General features: G+C 35.7%; 1 protein-coding gene across 7 annotated transcripts in view; it reads right to left on the bottom strand.

Moving 5' to 3' along the window:
• Window positions 1-18828, bottom strand: part of SMAD2 (SMAD family member 2) — an 83925-nt gene that overhangs the window by 29744 nt on the left and 35353 nt on the right. For 6 of the 7 annotated variants that reach the window (XM_036078170.2, XM_078060367.1, XM_036078169.2 and 3 more), the window contains 2 exons: window positions 1797-1886; window positions 551-744 (listed from right to left, as the gene is read on the bottom strand). In XM_036078170.2, the coding sequence (XP_035934063.1) occupies window positions 551-744; window positions 1797-1886 (284 nt within the window). The remainder of the gene's footprint in view (window positions 1-550; window positions 745-1796; window positions 1887-18828) is intronic. The other variant, XM_036078173.2, reaches the window with a different exon arrangement.

The raw sequence follows: 18828 nt of genomic DNA, 5'->3' as shown, positions 1-18828 counted from the left end.
ATAAGAATTCATAAATCCCCGCTGGAAAAGGTGCAGAAAGAGCTGTGAAGTCAGATTTAGGCCATTTCTAAAAACATAGCTGTCTTCTCTTTAAAAGTTTCAAGTACACAGCTAAGTAAACTAAACGTCTTGCCATGAACTTCACTAGTCTGCTTAGATGCAATCAATACCATTAAAGTACTTCAAAAAGATGCTCAAAGAACAAAACGACTCAACACAGCTCAGGCAACAGACAGGTAAAGAGGTCTATCAGTTTAGTTCCAAGCAGACTGGGAATCTGGGGATTAGAATTTCCTAGATATGTAACTCTGAGGTCAAATAGTATGCTCTCCCAAGAAACGGACATATCTGACTCTCTAAGGGTTTATTTTTCCTATTTAAAACGTTTAAAAACTACTTTTAATTATTAGCAAATAATACACTGTATTTTTAGGTAATTTATTAGAATTTTACACCAAAGTTTCCCAGGGGCAACTGCCTATGAGTACCTAACATACTTAAGGTCAAGCATTAAATTTAAAACAAGGAAAAAAAGCCCCAATTTTTCTACCTGGTGTCTCAACTCTCTGGTAGTGGTAAGGGTTTACACATACTTCATCCTTTTTAAGATTAAAAGCATATTCGCAGTTTTCGATTGCTTTGAGCTCATGGTGACTGTGAAGGTCAGGCCAGCGCCACAATCGGCAATATATGACGTGTGGCAGTCCTTTTCGATGAGACACTTGTAGACGGCCATCCAGAGACCTGTTGAGAAGCAAGGGGAAAGAAAGGTGGGAACTTTAAAAACAAAATAGGCACAGTCGACCGGGCTAAATTAATACAATAAGGGCATAAAGAAAGGAATGACAGACATTTAGTTAGTTTCAGTGAGTACAAGGAAGAAAAATGCACTATTTAATGGGGCTGCTATAAAAGTAAGCAGCAGCACTAGCAGATGTTTCTCATAAATACGCTACATAAATGACTCGGATGTCAATGAGTGGCTAACCACTTGGGAAGAAACTGATGTTTAAAAAAGGATCATACAGTATACTTGAAAAACTTTTTGCCAACTTCTATCTTGAGTAAATCAAGCTCTTATTTAGGGATGCTTTGGAGGGCATTAATACTGTAGGTGACTGAATTATCAAAAAAAGGAACTAGTGTGAAGAATGGTAAATACCAACAATGATGTAAAGTAACTTACTCAAACTAATGTAGCTCATTACCCAGTTGTGATTGTTTTGAGTACCGAGGTGTAGTTCTATAGCTCACACAGTAATGCAGATGGTGATGAAATACAATGAGATGAAATGGACAAATACCAATATGCTCCAAAAGAGAATAAGGTGATTTAAAAAAAAAAAAAAGAGAACATAAAATGAGTTAGCCTAGCGTTAACTGTGATATAAAGGGGTTTGGTAAATAACTATGTATTTATTAGTATAAAGAAGATGAGATTTAGATGACAGCAAGAAATTTAGCAAAAACTGGTTATAGATCTACTTGAAAATTAGGCCAACAACAGATTAAAATCTAATCTCAAACTCAAATGAGAATATAGTTATCAAAGTTCCTATTTTTTAGGGGATGCAGTAATTTAAAGAAGATTCAAAACTAAAATTTCATCGATCAAAACATCAGCTGACACATTTAATATATCGTTAATACCGGCAAGCAGGTATTTTAAATGCCATGCCTTATTTACATTAAGGAAACATCCTAGGCAAAATGATACTGAGCAACCCATAACAGGTCTTCCAAAACAGCCCCCCGCCCCAAGATTGCTAGGATTCCATAGAGGGCAGAATATTCACCTGGTTTGTTCAGAGAAGCTGTAAAGGCCTGTTGTATCCCACTGATCTATCGTATTTGGTGTACTCAGTCCCCAAATTTCAGAGCAAGTGCTGTGCATAAATTGAAAAACAAAAAATTGATGTGAACATGGAAGCATGGTTATTCAAAATACCATGATGTAAAACATGGAAAATGTACAGAATACTTCCTTCACCCAGAAAATATATATATCACTTCACTTTTTCACGGGCTTTTAGTGCTAGTTTCTATATTTTCCATATGAAGGAAGCCAATAAAATGGAACATGTGACTCCAGGTAAGTTATGATTATGTTTTAAAAATGTGAACACCAATGCTCTCTAGCTTCATGAAATCATACCTATAATGCCCTTTCCAATTTCCTCTACTCACGACAAAAGACTAATACCTGTGCCTTTGGCCTTACTGAGAGTGCTTCATTTTATAATCTTGTTTTTTTTTTTTTTTTAAAAAAAACTTATCTAAAAATGGATGTCAACTGGTCTTTTCAATACAGGAAAAATTTCACCTAAGTTAGATACATATCCACAGTTAAGATTTTCACATCATTTGTTTGAGAAACTTATCTATTCAGTTTTACTACTACTACATAGGAGAAGGAAGTGCATTCTGAAGTCATTCAAACATAGCATACCACCTTAAAAGCTTTAAGAAATTGCTGTGAGGACTAAAGATATGTGAAAGCACCAAATTCTTAAAAAATGACATGAATATGAAAAATCACCTATATCTAGTTTTTCAAAATTCAATACACCTGAAGGACACAGATCAGGAAGACCTCAAGCTTCTTCTTCCACATCTCATGCCAGACCATGGGCTGCCCTGAGAAAATTCTCCCTACTTCCCTGCCATGGCTTTATGTCACAGTCACTTCTCATTGTGGGAGAAGGAAAGAAGGGCTTCAAAGGCAGTCTGGAATGGACCTTTTGCCTCTCAACAGGTCTCAGGTCAAAAGTTGCGCTTTTTACAATTAAAGTCAGAAGGTAATTTCTGAAACAAACTCAAACTCCATTTCTTACATCTTACAAAATCATCAAAATTTCAAAGAAGAAGAAGAACCATTTCAAAACAATTTTTGGAAATAAAATCAAACAACTGATTAAACTCCAGATGTACACGTTGCTAATGAACTAACTGAGTCAACATTTCAGAGGACACTGGTGGCAAGTGCTGTCTTCCTGTGGCCTGGCAACACCCCTCGAAGGGGCTGCTGGGCCACCGCAGAGCCACCGGGCTACAGACACATTTCATGACATGCCCTGGCGGCTACAGCAGCCAAACTGGACGATTTTTACAAATGCATTTGCAGACACTACCCAGCATCCTCTTAAGGTATTTTATAGATTCTCTTGCTTCTTAGGCTGTAGAAACCTTTCATTTCCCAAACAACAAAAGTCAGAAAAGTCAAGAAACTGGAGGATAATGTAAATCTTTTCTTTTTTCCCCAAAGATGTATTGACTAAAAAACCCATAACATACATGGTTCTTTTATTTAAGATATTTATCAATTATCTACCGAAAACATAGAGCACCAAGTTGTTTAAATCACAATAAAATCAACTACATTCTAGAGTGTTATGAATCTGAATTTAAACCTCAGAAGGGAAAGTATACAGCTTACTCTTCAACCTTTGAAAATAATTCGAGGAAAATGACTAACAAAAGATTAGATCAAGAGGCTATTCTGCTCTTATGAGTGTTTAATGAAGATTTCACTCAAGTAATTCTGACACGGACACAGAACCAGAATCTAAAAGAGAGCACAAAGAGCTTAAGTTGGGCTTGAATCAAGCCTTGAAATATATCAGACAATAATAAACAGTCCTTGCTCAGAACATGCAATCAATCTAGAGGCAGGCCGACCTAGATCCCACCCCCAACTCAGCCAGTTTCCAACTTCCATCACAGGGTATGGATAAGCCTCAGTCCTACTGTTTACTGTAACATCCTTCTCCAAATTAGAAGATTTACTTAAAAATATTAAATTCGCTTCTAGCTAGTAAAATTTTTGCTTGTTTATTTAAAAATGTCTTTTTTTAAAAGAATAAATTTATAACAAAATACACAAAGCACCTGGAATAAATGAAAGTATGAATGTGTCAAAACTACACAAAGAAACATTTTAATTATTATTAAAGAACACAAAGGCAAAGTAAGCAAAGAGAAAAGCATCTACTTTCCTATTCAGGAAGACATCATAGTGACATCAATTCTGCCAAAGTTACGCATTTCATGCAATCTCAATACAAATCCCAGACAAAATTACTCCAAATATAACATAGCAAAATAAATAAGAATGACCAGGAAAACTTTAACAAAGAAGAACAGAGACTGGCCCTACCAAATTCTGAAAATGTTATAAATTCTCAATAAAAACAGTATGCAATTAGCAAGAGTACACAAACAAAACAGAAGTCCTGCCTGTAGAGCAGCCTCAATTAGGCAAATCTTCCTTCAGATAAAAATGACAGCCTCTCAACAAAATATAATAAAATCAACTATTTGAAAACAGTGGAGAGAGACCAAAAGGACAAAAATCAAAAGGAAGTCAACCTTTGTAAGGGGGGAACTATAGTGGATGAGCCGCATTTAGGTGGCTTTGTATCTAAGGACAGCCCACAGTCTGAGCTTGGCAGGACATCTAGACCTTAAGCAGAAAACTGCAGTTTGACTGGCACAAACAATCAGAGAATGGACATGGGGCTGCCAGAGAGGCTGGAAAAAGAAGGAGAAAAATCTTGTAAGAAGGAGTGACAGGGAGAAAAATATCAAAATATGAGTGTGAACTCTGCCCAAATCTTTGACTGACCTCTCAACTACATATATGGGAGAGACTATACGGCCTGCTGAAAACTAGCACTTGGAAATCTAAAAACAAAATCCTGAAATCTCAGCTGTTGCTTACATCAGAGGCAAACAGTTTGGAGTTTGAGGCTGACCAAAACTATCTGCTAGAACAAAAATCAACTCTTCAGAGGAAGACAGCAGAGTTTAGAGTCTCTAGAATATTTCATCCCTAATTATTCAGTACAAAAAGCACAAATTACTAAACATATGTAGAAATAGGAAAATGTTACCCCCTAGTCAACAGAAAGAATAGCCAGTAGAAACAGACCCCCAGAATGAAATAACAGACAAGGATTTTAAAGTAACTACTGTGAATATGTTCATGGACTTAATGAACAGATGGGAATCTCAGCTGATTAATGGAAACTATAAAAATGAATCAAATGGTAATTCTAGAACTGAAAATTATAAAATCAGAAATTAAAAAATTAACCTGATGGTTGGGGGAAGACAGAAGAGTCAATATGAAGATGAGTCAACAGAAATTACCTAAGCAAAAGAAGCAAAATGAAAAAGACTGAATAACAAAATGAACAGTCTCAATAATGTACAGCCCAAGAGGAAGCAAAAACAAACCAGAAGAAATATTTGAAATAGTGACGGCTGAAACATTTTCAACTTCAGTTTGAAACTAAACTCATACTTTAAAGAAACTCAGTTAATACCAAGCAGTTTAAATACAAAGAAAATCACACTTGGGCACATCATTGTCAAAATATTAAAAATAAAAGATGAAAAGAAAATCTTCAAAGTGGTGAGAACTACAAAAACTCTTGGCATAAAGGACTCCATCTAAAGCCCTGCACTAAGAGACTTGATTAAGCTCTAGCCTGGCTTCTAGGAGCCTACGGTCAAGTCCCTGGTAGGATCCAGACCCTGTTGGGGAAAAGGTCAAGACGGCCAAAAGAATTTACCATTTGTTCCTGCCAACACTTGTCCATAGACCCCTGACCTCCTTTTAAAAAACTTGCACTTGTAAATCCTTCCACAGTCTCTTTGAGATGTACTATGTGTCTCCTACAGCTCAGGAGTCTTTTCTCAAGTACCTGAAATCTGTTCCTTTGAAATGTAATCAGTCATCCGAAAGGACAGATCTGTCTCCCAGATTACCCTCAGAGGGAGGGTAGAAGCCTAACTTCGAGAGAAACGCCATTTAGCAGACACAGATGGCCCAATCACACTGATACTGACCAACCCTCTTACCCATTTTTTTGCTAATTTTTCTCTTCCATGACTCTGCTCAAGCCTCTACTCATTCCCCCAGCCCCACTCCCATATTTTCCCAGTCACCTCTATGCAAATCGAAATTGAGCTCAGCTCTTCTACCACCATGATTACTGAATAGTCTGTTTTTACCACCTTTAATCAATGTCTGGCTTTAACTTTGACAGTAGCCAGAGTAGAACAATCCACATATGTAGAGGAATGAATACATGAGTAACAATTTCTCATCAGAAACAGTAGAAGCCAAAAGACAATGGAACACCTTTAAAGAGCTGAAAGGGGAAAAAACCAAACTCAACCTAAAATCTATACCCAACAAAAATATCCTTCATATAAGAAGTCAAAACAAAAACATGTCCAGGTAAACAAAAACTGAGAATTCATTTGTAGCAGACTATGCCCAAAGAAATGCTAAAGGAAAGTTCTTCAGGGTAAAAAACAGCAATAGATGAAAACTCTTAAGTCACTGAGAAAAATTAAGAGAACTAGAAAGCATTAAGTATGCAGATAAATGTAAAAGACAGTATTTTTCTCTTAATTTCTACAAAAAGGAGATGGCTATTATAGCAAAAATTATAACTCTAAAAGTATGTGGATGCAATTTGTATGACAACAGCCAACAGAAACAAAAGGATGTGTTAAAAACAGCTACACTGTTGCAAAGCTAAGGATTCATATTGTCACTGAGAAAGCAACCCCTGCCCAAAAAAAGGAGGAGGGACATAGCAAAAAAAGCATAGAGAAAATTAAAATGAAACACTAAAAAATAATTAACCCCAAAGGAAGGAAAGAAAAGGAAGAAGAAAAATCAGATGATAGCAGAAAACAGAGAATAAAGTGTAAAGAGTAAAACAAGAGTAAATCCACCACATCAATAATAACATTATACATAAATACACCACACATTCCAATAAGTGGCAGAGACTTGTCAGAATGAATACAAGATGTAAAATATCTACAAAAAAGATGTACTTCAAATAGAATACATTGATTAGCTGAAAATATAAGAATGGAAATACACAGTTCATGCAAGCAATAAGCTTAATAAAACATAATATCAGAAATAATAAGGCTTTAAGACTAAGAATATTACCAGAGGTAAAAAGAGACATTTCCTAAGAAGGTCAATTCATCAGAAAATATTAACCATCCTGTATGCATCTAAAAATACATTTCAAAAGACATTAAACAAAAACTAACAGATCTAAAGGAAGAAATGAACACATCAATAATCAGAAACTTCAGTAACTCTTTGGATAATTAGACTGCAAAAAATAAAAATCCATCTATCATAGAAGAGCTGCACAATACAATCAACCACCTGATCTAACTGACATAAACAGAATCCTTTTCAAGTATACACGGGACATTAAGAAAAAGAGAACCATATATTGGGGCCATAAAAAAGGGTCAATTAATTTTAAAACTTTGGCATCTTATAGATTCTGTTCTTTGGCCACAAGAGAAATTAGAAACCAATGACTGAAAGATTCTTAGAAAAGTCCCAAATATTTGGAAATTAACAACACATTTCTAAATAACCCATGGGTCAAAGAAGAAATCACAAAATAAATTAGGAAATACCTTCCATGATAATGAATCTACGATACAAGAAATTTGGGAGGGGATGCTAAATCTAAACTACTGCTTAAAGGGAAATTTATTGCTTAACAACTACATTAGAAGGAAGAAATATTTTAATGACTTAAGCAACAATGATATGATTCTAATTAACACTGTACCGGAGGTCCTAGCCAGCACAATATGGCAAGAAAAAGTGAAAAGCAAAATTGGAAAGGGAAGAAATGAAACTACTTTTCACTTTTCTTTTTTTGAAAAAAGCCAAACTCAAAGAAACAGAGAGCAGAATGTTGTTTACCAGGGGCTGGAGGGTGGGAAAAATGAATATACGCTGGTCAAAGGATACAAACTTTCAGTTATAAGAGTTATAAATTCCGGGGATCTAATGTACAACATGGTGACTATAATTAACAATACTGTACTACATATTGGAAAGTTGTTAAGAGAACAGATCTTAAAAAGTTCTCTCTCCCCACACAAAAAACGTTATGTGAAGGGATGGAGATGTTAACTAACTTTACTGTGGTAATCATTTTGCAGTATATGTATATCAAATCATCACATTGTACATGTTAAACTTACATGTTGTATTGGCAATAATCTCAAGAAAGCTGGAACAAAAGCCCTGCTTTTTTTGGACAATGATATAATTGTTTATATAGAAAATCTCTGAAGCAACTTCTAGAACTCATTAGTAAATTTAGCAAGCTGCAGGATATAAGGGCAACTTATAAAAATCCATTATATTTCTATATACTAGCAATAAACAATTTGAAAATTAAAATTTTAAATTCCATTTACAATAGTGTCAAAAAAACAAAATATTTAGACAAAAGGTTTAAAGCAAAATATACAAAGCCTATATACACTAACATCTGAAAACTGTGCTGAAAGATATTAAATAAACCTAAGTATACAAAGAGATACACTATATCTAAAGATTAAATGACTTAAGATTTCTATCTTCCCTAATTCCCTAATAATATTTGGTCTATTTTTTTTCCAAATCCATTGCAATCATGATTTCAGCAAGGTATTTTTATAACAATTGACAAGCTGATTAGAAATGCAAAGGATCCTGAATAGCAAAACAATCTTGAAAAAGAAGAATTACAACACGGGTGAGATGTATTTATCTCAGAAATACTTAGTTGGCTAAAAGAAGCTGAACATAAAAGACTAGATATTGAATGATTCCATTCACATGGAAGTTCTAGAAGGGGAAAAAAAACAAATTGAAAGCAAAAAAAAAAATTCAAACAGTGGTTGCCTCAAAAACCATTGGGAAAGCGCAGGAAAGAATGTTCTGGATGATGAAAATGTTCTATTATCTTGATACACTGTAAACGCATTTGTCAAATATCATCTTATTGTGCACTTATGATTTATGTACTTCGCCATTTGAAAACTGTACCTAAAAAAACTAACAAAAAACCCAAGAAAAAAAAACAAAAGAACTCAATTAGACAAAACTCAGAATGAAAATCAGCAACAAAAAAAATTCATATAATAATTTAGTATATGATAAAGCTCCCTATGAACTTATAGGGAAAAATCTCTAAAAATCGTATTAAGTGAAAAAAGCAAGCACAGTATGTATAGTAAGCTACTCTCTTAAAAAAAAAAAGAAATATCTACGTATATGTGTATGCCTCAGGACACACACACACACACACACACACACACACCATGAATGGGTTATCTGAGGTGGAGGAGGGGAAGAAGACTTTTCAATATATGTTTGTTTGTTCTGTTTGTATGTACACATGCATGTCTATATGTGTATACATATACAGATTTTTAAACCATGTGAATATATTGCCTTTTTCCAAAATTAAACAAATGAAACAAAAGAAATATACTGCCACAGAATTAAATGCAAGTCATCTTGACATTTCTATAAAAAGATATGCTTCTAACCTTAGGTAACTAAGCATAAGAAGTACAGACTGTTATTTCCTATTCTGCGTCATTTCAGCTCACGTTGGGCATTACCGTAGGAGACGATAAAGTGCCAGTGAGAGAGTCCTGTTCATTTTCCTCTGGCACAATGTCTTCTCTCTCTAACATAGGCCTTTGGAACCCATTTTCTTCCACATGCATTTATGTCAATAGCCCCTTCCTAGCCACCTTTTGACTTAACTACTAATTCTTTAGGTATGCCTACCAATCCAGGGCAATTTTTAAGACCTAGCAATCTAGGGGATTTAAATCAGGTGGTTTTAATCACCCCCTCCTTCCTTAAGCATTGATTTTCTATAACCACATTTTATTTTGCCCGTAAGACCCTGAGCTCCCAAAGATGTCTGTATACCTACCAATGAGCAACAAGGTGGACTAAATTAGTATTTGTTGAGCATAAAAACTGGATCACAATACTCCTAGTGACACTAAAGCATATATTTTAAATAACAGTGCAGAAAAATGGATCTCTCAGGTTTTCAGTTTGTTAACAAGGAGGGGCAAGTTACAATTTCAAGTATGGACAGTTCCTAAAAAATATTAAAAGAAACGAATGCAGGGCACCTGGGTGGCTCAGTCGTTAAGCGTCTGCCTTCAGCTCAGGTCATGATCCCAGGGTCCTGGGATCGAGCCCTGCATTGGGCTCCCTGCTCTGCAGGAAGCCTGCTTCTCCCTCTCCCCCCCCACCCCCCGACTTGTGTTCCCTCTCTCGCTGTATCTCTCTCTGTAAAATAAATAAATAAAATCTTAAAAATAAATAAATAAAAAAATAAAAGAAACAAATGCGGAAAAATGTTAAAGAGCACTAACTGTAACAACTATATAAAAGCTCTTTTATACATTCCCTATTCCAATAAATCTAGAATATCATCTATTTAAAATACATTATTTTGTGTTAATGTAAAAGAAAACACCTCTAATTTTATTTACAAGATGCATCCCAAAGTGAAAATATGTTCATCTCAGAATCAGTGAAATATGTAGTATAACAATTACTTTCATGCGTTAGCGACTACGTGTCAGGTACCGTGTAAGACTTTTACATCATGGACCTTTGTAATAACCTGTAAGCTATGTATTACTATTTCATTTTAAATTTGGGAAAACTCAGCCTCAGAAAGAAAATAAAATACCCTCACCAAGGTCATACACCTAACAAGTGGCAGGGTCAGGATTCTAATCCACATCTTACCAAACAATGCTTTCCACTCTACCAAGAGCTTTCTGAGCTTTTACTTTAATACCAACTACACCAGCATTTCTAGGACTAAAGCCTAGGGATCTGTGGGCACCTCAAATATAGTACTTTTTTCAAGGGTCTGTCTGGTTCCTACAATAACTTGATACATTTTTATTGTGAGAAAACAGTAACTTCTATATCCCCGTATCCTGGGTCACTGGATAAGCACCAGTCTTTACTGCTTCATCACGGCAGTGTCTGGGCTTGGGTCTGTTACAAACACCTCAGCGCCAAGGGTAAGTAGAGAGATTGACTTAATATGGAAATGATGACATCACACTATTTGAAAGGCCAAATGAATCAGGGTGTGTGCTATTTAAATGTTTCATAGTAGTTGCAGAGAAAAGAAGTAGAATTTAGCAACACAGGGCACAGGGTAGTACACGGACCTCAAAAGAACCCTAGTCATGGGTAGCATGCAGTACCACAATCACAAATGGAAACAGAAAATCAGTATTAACAAAAAAAGGCATCATTTGTTAAAATGACGTTAGAATTTTCTTAGTTACAGAGCTCAGTATAAATTAGCCTTTTCTGATAAGCTTAAAGTTTACACTAAATTAGTTTTTTGTTTTTTTTTTTTTTAGAATTTATCTGAGAGAGAGAGCACAAGAGAGCTCAAGCAGGGGGAATGGCAGAGGGAGAGGGAGAAGCAGGCTCCCCGCTGAGCAGAGAGCCTGACACAGACAAGGGGCTCGATCCCAGGTCTCTGAGATCATGACCTGGGCTAAAGGTAGACGCTTAACAGACTGAACCACCCAGACTCCTCACTAAATTATGTTCCTATATATTTGAACACTATTAAGGGAAGCCACAAGAAATGTCTGCACATTACTTGAATGTGAAAAGCATCTACATGCATATCAAACTGTTTACAAGTAATAATAATAGAGGATAGGTCTGAGAAGGCTAAACTAATACACACACTTGGTGAAATCAACAATATATCCCGAAGAAAGTACTGAATTTTACTATCATTAATATTATCTTAGCACTATCCCAAACACATTAGCTCAACACTTCCTAAATTTATTTGACCATCTGACTTCAGGACATTCTAAAAATTGAGTACTAAAAAATATCATATTAATGGTTAAAAACATGAACTTGTCTCAGATAAATTCCGACCGATCAAAGCTTGATATTGTTCACTAATGCAATTAACATAGAATATTGCAAACATGTTTAAATAGGATGTAATAGACCATAAATCACCTACAATGCTGTCTCTGCATCAATACACAGATGAGCAAGCATGCCCATGTGAGGATCTCATGCAAAGTCCTGCAGTCTTTGTATGGAACACAATTTCTTACAGGCAGATTATCCCCTAGCAATTGTGTAAGCTTCTTGCATATACTGACTGAATCTTAAAAAATCTGGAGAAAAGAGGTTAAAACAGCTATTACAATCATCAAGACACTAAAGTGCCAAAAAGTTTGTGTGGCACACAATGTATTACTGATCACTGGACTAGTCAGATAATTAGCTAGGTTTACTTGCTAGTAAGTCTGGCAGAAATTCTTACAGAATTTCCCTAGTAATCACTTTTATAAATATCAGTAAAATTAACGCTTAATGCTTTTCTTCATCTAAGAATAAACTGACCTTTGAAAACTGAAGTTAAAATTTTAAGTCTAGTGTACAATTTACCAACTATATACATGCAGAGGTATTTTCTATACGCATCTACATTAACATTTTGTACTTCTTTCAAACAGACATTATGTTTGTTAATATACTGTCTATATTAAGGACATGTATATTTATTTATATACTTGTTATCAGGAGACAAAAGAGAAATGATGAAAACTAAGTTCAAGACTGAAGGCTCAGACCACAGAATCCTATAAACTATGAGTTTTATTGTTCTTGTCATATTTGCATGATTTACTGCAGCAGTTCAACTACCAGTGTCAAGTAATAAACCTTACACTGTTTTACCAATTTATTATTTTTCAATACCTTCTTGCCTAAAGAGTATATTTCTTCCACAAATCAAAAGGAATAAGAATCCAGCTTGTCAAGATTATAAAGCATGCTGAACACTAAAATTAAAGGGGTTAACAAATTAGCAGAATGGTATCAGCAAAAGAAACTTCACTCGAGGCTCCAGCTCTTGATTACAGATATACTCAAGAAATATGGACTTCATGGAACAATCTGTTACTACCCATCTGTAATTATTTCTCCTTACAACAAAACACCCCTTTCATTTCATATGTAACTAGCAGGGACTAACGTTTGTATTTTAAATAGCTCAGGAATCAAGCACTGATCGTTGTAATAAAAAGACCATGTGTCTCTGTAATTACACATACTATAACTGTCTGTGTACTTCATCACCACTCTGCAGCTAAGGGGTGGGAAACAGAAAAAAAAAAAAGAAAATGCCCACCTCCAGATTTTTTTTTTTTTTGCCTTCCTTCTATCAGAAGCTTTAGGAACAATCTTGTCCTTAACAAATCAGCAAAGGGTCCAAGTGAACAATTAAGAAATTTTCATTGGTTGGGGCGCCTGAGTGGCTCAGTCGGTTAAGCAGCTGCCCTCAGCTCAGGTAATGATCCCAGGGTCCTGGGATCGAGCCCCGCATCGGGCTCCCTGCTCAGCAGAGAGCCTGCTTCTCCCTCTCCCTCTGTCTGCCGCTCTGCCTACTTGTGCTCTCTATCTCTGTTAAATAAATAAATAAAAATCTTTAAAAAAAAATTTTTTTTTCATTGGCTACAGAAAACTTTAAAAATTGCCAACACTTAGGGGTGCCTTAATTAAGCATCTCACTCTTGATTTCTGCTCAGGTCATGATCTCAGGGGTTGAAAAATCGAACCCCGCATCTGGGTCTGCGCTCATCGCAGAGTCTGCTTGGAGATTCTCACCCTCTGCTCTTCCCCACCACGCGCATGCGTGCTCTCTCTCTCAAATAAATCTTAAAAAAAAAAGAAAGAAAAAAGAAAAATTGCCAACACTTATTTTAAGCATTTGCTATGTACCTAGCATATTCAAAGTGCTCTACATATACTATCTTTTATACTCATATCAACCCTATAAAGTGAATTCACATTACCATTATTTTCAAATAAAGAAATAAATGTGAGCAGTTAAATAACTCAAAAGGTCACAGAGCTATTGAAGTAAGAGCCAGGACTTATATCCATTTCTGGCTGGCTTAAGAGCCTAAATTTTTCAAGGTACACACTTGTGCAGAATGATAGTGTAAATGAATGATTTCAAACTTTTATAGTAGTATGTACTGAGTATATTTTCTTCTTTTCTGTATTCTTAATACTCTGGCATTTGGGGCCTTGATGGGGAGGTTGTTCATCCCAGGGCTAATTCCTAGAGAGAGCAAGAGACTCCCTGGGGAGTGCACCTTTCTCACATAAAAACCAACCTCTCCAGAGCCCATACCCCTAACTAATAAACTCTCACACATCATGCCAATATTCCTCCTGCCGTAAATCACCCTAGAGCTAGGTACTGGACAACTAGGAGTGACCCCTAGTTCCAGAGCCTGCTGAAATTATTCAAGCTACCCAAACCTAATCTCTCTCAGCAGATCTACCTGGAATTGCCCATTCCTTCCCTGGAAAATTCCAACAAAGGTTCTGGGCTGTGCTTGGTCCTTGCCCCTCTATTTATCAACCCACCTTATTTTTTGATATATTAAAATTTAAGTTGCAGATTCCTCAAATCTAGACACTTAAACATACATTATTAACTAGAATTCATTGCTCACTTGTGTGTTTTTTTTTTTTTAGGTAAAATTACATAACATGAAACAAACCTTAATGGTGCCATCTTGTTTTATCCGTTGCATAAAATGTGTTAATCCCCAACCCTGACAAGAATATCCACCCAGAAAGCCCCTAATGCCCTTTTATCAGTCAATTCCTGCCATCCCCTCTCCCATCCTGAGGCAATCATGGATCTGTTTTTTTCACCATATCTTTAATCTCTTTTAGAACTTCTGCATAAATAGAATCATACAGTATATTCTCCTTTGGGTCTGGCTTTTTTGACTCAGCATAATGATTTTGAGAGTCACCCATGTGACTGAATGGTGCTTGGACTTTCCTTTACATAAACAGACCACAATTTGTTTAGTTATTTTTTACCAATGGACACCTGACCTGTTGCCAGATCTGCGGTATTATGAATAAAGCTGCCGTGAGCATTCAAGTAAGGGCATGCCTTTTTGTGGACACATGTTCTGTCTTGGGTAAATACCTAGAAGTGAAATTCTTAGAGGTTATTGGGTAGATGCATGTTTAGTTTTAAAAGAAAGTGCCAGACCTTTTCTCCCAAGTCGAAAGTACCATTTTATATTCCCTCCAATATATGAAAAGTTTCTGGTTGTTCCACAGCCTCCGCAACATTTGGTGTGGTCAGTTTACTTAATTATAGCCATTCTGGTGGCTGTGCAGTGGTATTTCATAGTGGTTTCAATTTGCATTTTCATGATGACTAACAATATTGCACACTTTCCACTGGTTTACTGGCCGTTGGTATGTCTTCTTTTGTGAGTATCTAAATTTTTTCCCCATTTTTAAAATTAGATCCTGAGTTCCAGAAATTCTTTATAAATTCTGGATACAATCCTTTTGTCAGAAATGTTTTGCAAATATTTTCTTCTATTTTGTGATTTGCTTATTCATTTCTTAATGTTTTCTGAGATCCTTTTAGTATTAATGAAGTCTAACTTATCAAATTCCTCTTCCTGCTTTCTATATAAAAACCACAATAACCTTTGCCTATCCCCAACTCACGAATATATTCTCCTATATAGGCTTTTAGATGAGAACTATGATCTGGAATTCTTTTTTTTTTTTTGAATGGCATAAGGTGGCATCAAAGTTCATTCTTCCATATGGATATCCAGTTCTTCCAGCATTATATGTTGAAAAGACTCTCCTGTCCCTATTGGATCACTTTGGCATCTCTGTCAAAAATCAAATAACCTTATCTCTTTGGGGTTATCTATTCTATTTATCTTTTTGTTTTTATGCCAGAACCACACTGTACTGATTACTGTAGCTTCATGGAAAGTCTTAAAGTCAGATAATTTAAGTCCTCTTTATTTTTTCTTCTCAAGATTGCTTTGGATATTCTAGGCCCTGTGCATTTCCATGTAAATTTTAGGGTAAGTCTGTACATTTCCACACACATGAGGAAAAAAAAAAAAAAAAGCTCTTTAGGGAGATTGATTTGGATCAGACTAAATTAGAAGAAATTGACTTAATATTCCTGAGTGTTCCAACTCATAAATATGTCAATTTATTGCATGGTAGTTCCAACATGTAGGTCATCTCAGGGTTGGTCTCCATTGGTCTCCTATTGAGATAGGGTCACATTTTCTTCGTTCTTCATATGTTGAGTAATTTGGGACGATATGCCGGACACTGATTGGTATGTGACAGAGATGCTAGATTCTGTTATTTTTCTCCAATAAGGGTTAATGGTTTTTGTTTTGGCTGGCAATTAATTTGTTTGCACTTAAACTGCAAATTCTGTCTTTGAACAATTCAAATCCATTTTTTACCTTTAGCTAGGCTGCACTAAGTCTACCCTACATATGTGTGAGTTCAGGGGTCAGCCCAGTGATTTTGGTGACGTTCTTAAGCAGAATCTGGGACTCTCGCATTCTGTTCTGTAGCTCTTTCCTTGCTAGGATTTTCCCCTCACTCTTCAGCCATTATGGTTGTCCCAAACTCCAACCTCTGGTTTATCAGGACAGAAAAAGTGGGTTTTGGAATGAAATTTTAGCTACTCTGCACATTCCGCATGGATAAAAAAAAGCTTATTAAAAACAAAATTCACCTTTTCTTCTGAGAGTCAAATCTCCTCCAAAAGAAGTCTATTTTTGTTTACTCTCTAGTGCCCTATGTTTTTCTTTTTATCTTGTGCAGTTTATAACTGTAATCTGAGGGAGTGGCATTCTGGTAAAAGCCTGTCTGTATAAGAATTCTCTCTCCATTCATCTTTAATTTCCCTCATCAGGGTTTTGAAATTTCAGTGTAGAGATCTTGTGTGTCTTTTAAAAATTTTATTGAGACTATTTTTAAGTTTGATACTATTCGCAGCACTGGTTTCTTAGTATCACTTCCATGTTTATGAAAAAATGGATTTTTAGACACTGGACCTGTAGAGTGCAGCCTTGCTAATAAATTTAATCATTTGTTTTAGATGTTTTTGTAGATTGCTTTTAAAAGGTTTCTTACATGATCGTGTCTACAAAAACCAAGTTTTGACCCAATCTTTCAGATCTTTATGCCTTTTACATTTCATATTCCACTGGCTAGGTCCTCCACTAAAATAATGAATTGAAGACACAAGAGTGGACAGACATCCTTGTCCTGATTCTGATATTGGGAAAACACTATTTTATGATTCTCTCAGCTGTCAGTTTTTCTTAAATGTCCTTTATCACACTGAGGAAATCTCTTGACATTTCTAGTTTGCTGGGGGTGTTTATCATGAATGGATGAATTTTGTCAATTGCTTTTGACCAAGTGGGGTGATCTTATGCTTTTTCTCCTTTGTTAGTGCACTGAATTACACTAATTTTTGAAATTTATAAATTAAACTTGCATTTTTGGGATAAATCTCACCTATGACGTATTCTTTTTATATATTGCTGTTTATTTTAACAATTTTTTGACAAATATTAATCCATAAACTTTCTCCTTTGGATGCTGTCTTCGCCAAGTTCTGGCACTGGGGTTATGTTGGCCTCATAAGAGAACTTTTTTTCTGAGTTTCTGTAAGACTGATATTATTTCTTGCTCAAATGTTTGAAATTACCAGGAAAGCCACCCGGACCAGTAGTTTTCTTTGTGGTAAAGATTTTAATTATGAATTCAGTTTTCTTTTTTTAAAGATTTTATTTATTCTTCTGAGAGCGAGCGAGCATGAGCGGGGGGGGGAGATGGCGCACAGAGGGAAAAGCAGACTCCATGCTGAGCGGGGAGCTGGACATGGGGCTCGATCCCAGGACCCCGAGATCATGATCAGAGCCGAAGGCAGATGCTCAGCCAACCGAGCCACCCGGGACCCCATGAAGTCAATTCCTGTAATTGACACAGAGCTACCCAAATCTTCCACTTCTTCTTGCATCAGCTAGGGTAACAGTTTTTAAGAAAGTTGACCATTTCAAACTTAATAGCATAAAGTTATTTAAAATATATGCATATTAGGCTTTTAATGTCTGTAGGACATTTCATTTCTAACAGAGGTAATTTATGCTTATGGTCTCTATCATGTTCTTTCTCACCATTAGTCTAAGAGGGGTTTACCAACTTTTTGCTCTTTCTAAAGAACCAGCTTGTGGCATTGATAATTACCTCTACTGTCTTTCTTCTAATCACTGATTTCTTATTATTTTTTTTCCCTTCTACTTACTTTCCATTTTCTTTGACTTTTGTTTCTACTTTCTTACATGAAGTCTTAGGTAAGTTTTCTAATATGGTTATTTAAAGCTATAAATTTCCCTTTAAGCACCGTTTCAGCTACATCCCACATATTTGATACGCTGTAATTTCATTATCACTTAGTCTGAATTATATTCTAATTTCTCTCATGGTTTTCTTCTAAATAACCCATGGGTCAAAGAGTTGTGTCGTTTAATCTCCATTTTTTAAGATGTTTTATTGGTATTGATTTCTAATTTCGTTCTGTTGTTGGCAGAGAATATACTTTTTTGATTTCAACCTTTTAAAATTTATTGAGACTTCTGCCCTGCAAATAGTCTTTCCTGGTATAGTTACCATGAGCACTTGAAAAGACTGTATTATACTGATATTAGATTTAGTAGTCTATAAACATCAAGTCAGTGGTTAACAGTGTAATCTAGATCTTCTATGTCTTTACTGATTTTTTTGGGCCTAACTGAACTCTCCAACTGTAACTGTGGATTTGTGATTTTGACCCATTAATTCTTCCAAGTTTTACTACACATATTTTGAAGCTTTTTTATTAAGCAGGTACACATTTATGTTTATGGCTTCTTGATGTCAGCACTTCAGAGAGGTCATTTTACAATGTACGTATCAGCACTAAGCCCTTACACATATTAAATCACTTGACCTTCCAACAACCCACGAATCAGGCACTGTTATCCCCACTGGACAAATGAGGTAGTGGAAGCACAGAGGTAAAGTCACAT

The sequence above is a fragment of the Halichoerus grypus genome, chromosome 13 (assembly GCF_964656455.1).
Source record: "Halichoerus grypus chromosome 13, mHalGry1.hap1.1, whole genome shotgun sequence".
Taxonomy (NCBI): Eukaryota; Metazoa; Chordata; class Mammalia; order Carnivora; family Phocidae; genus Halichoerus; species Halichoerus grypus.
Note: the sequence above shows the minus strand (reverse complement) of the source record. Positions and strands in the feature narration are given on the sequence as shown.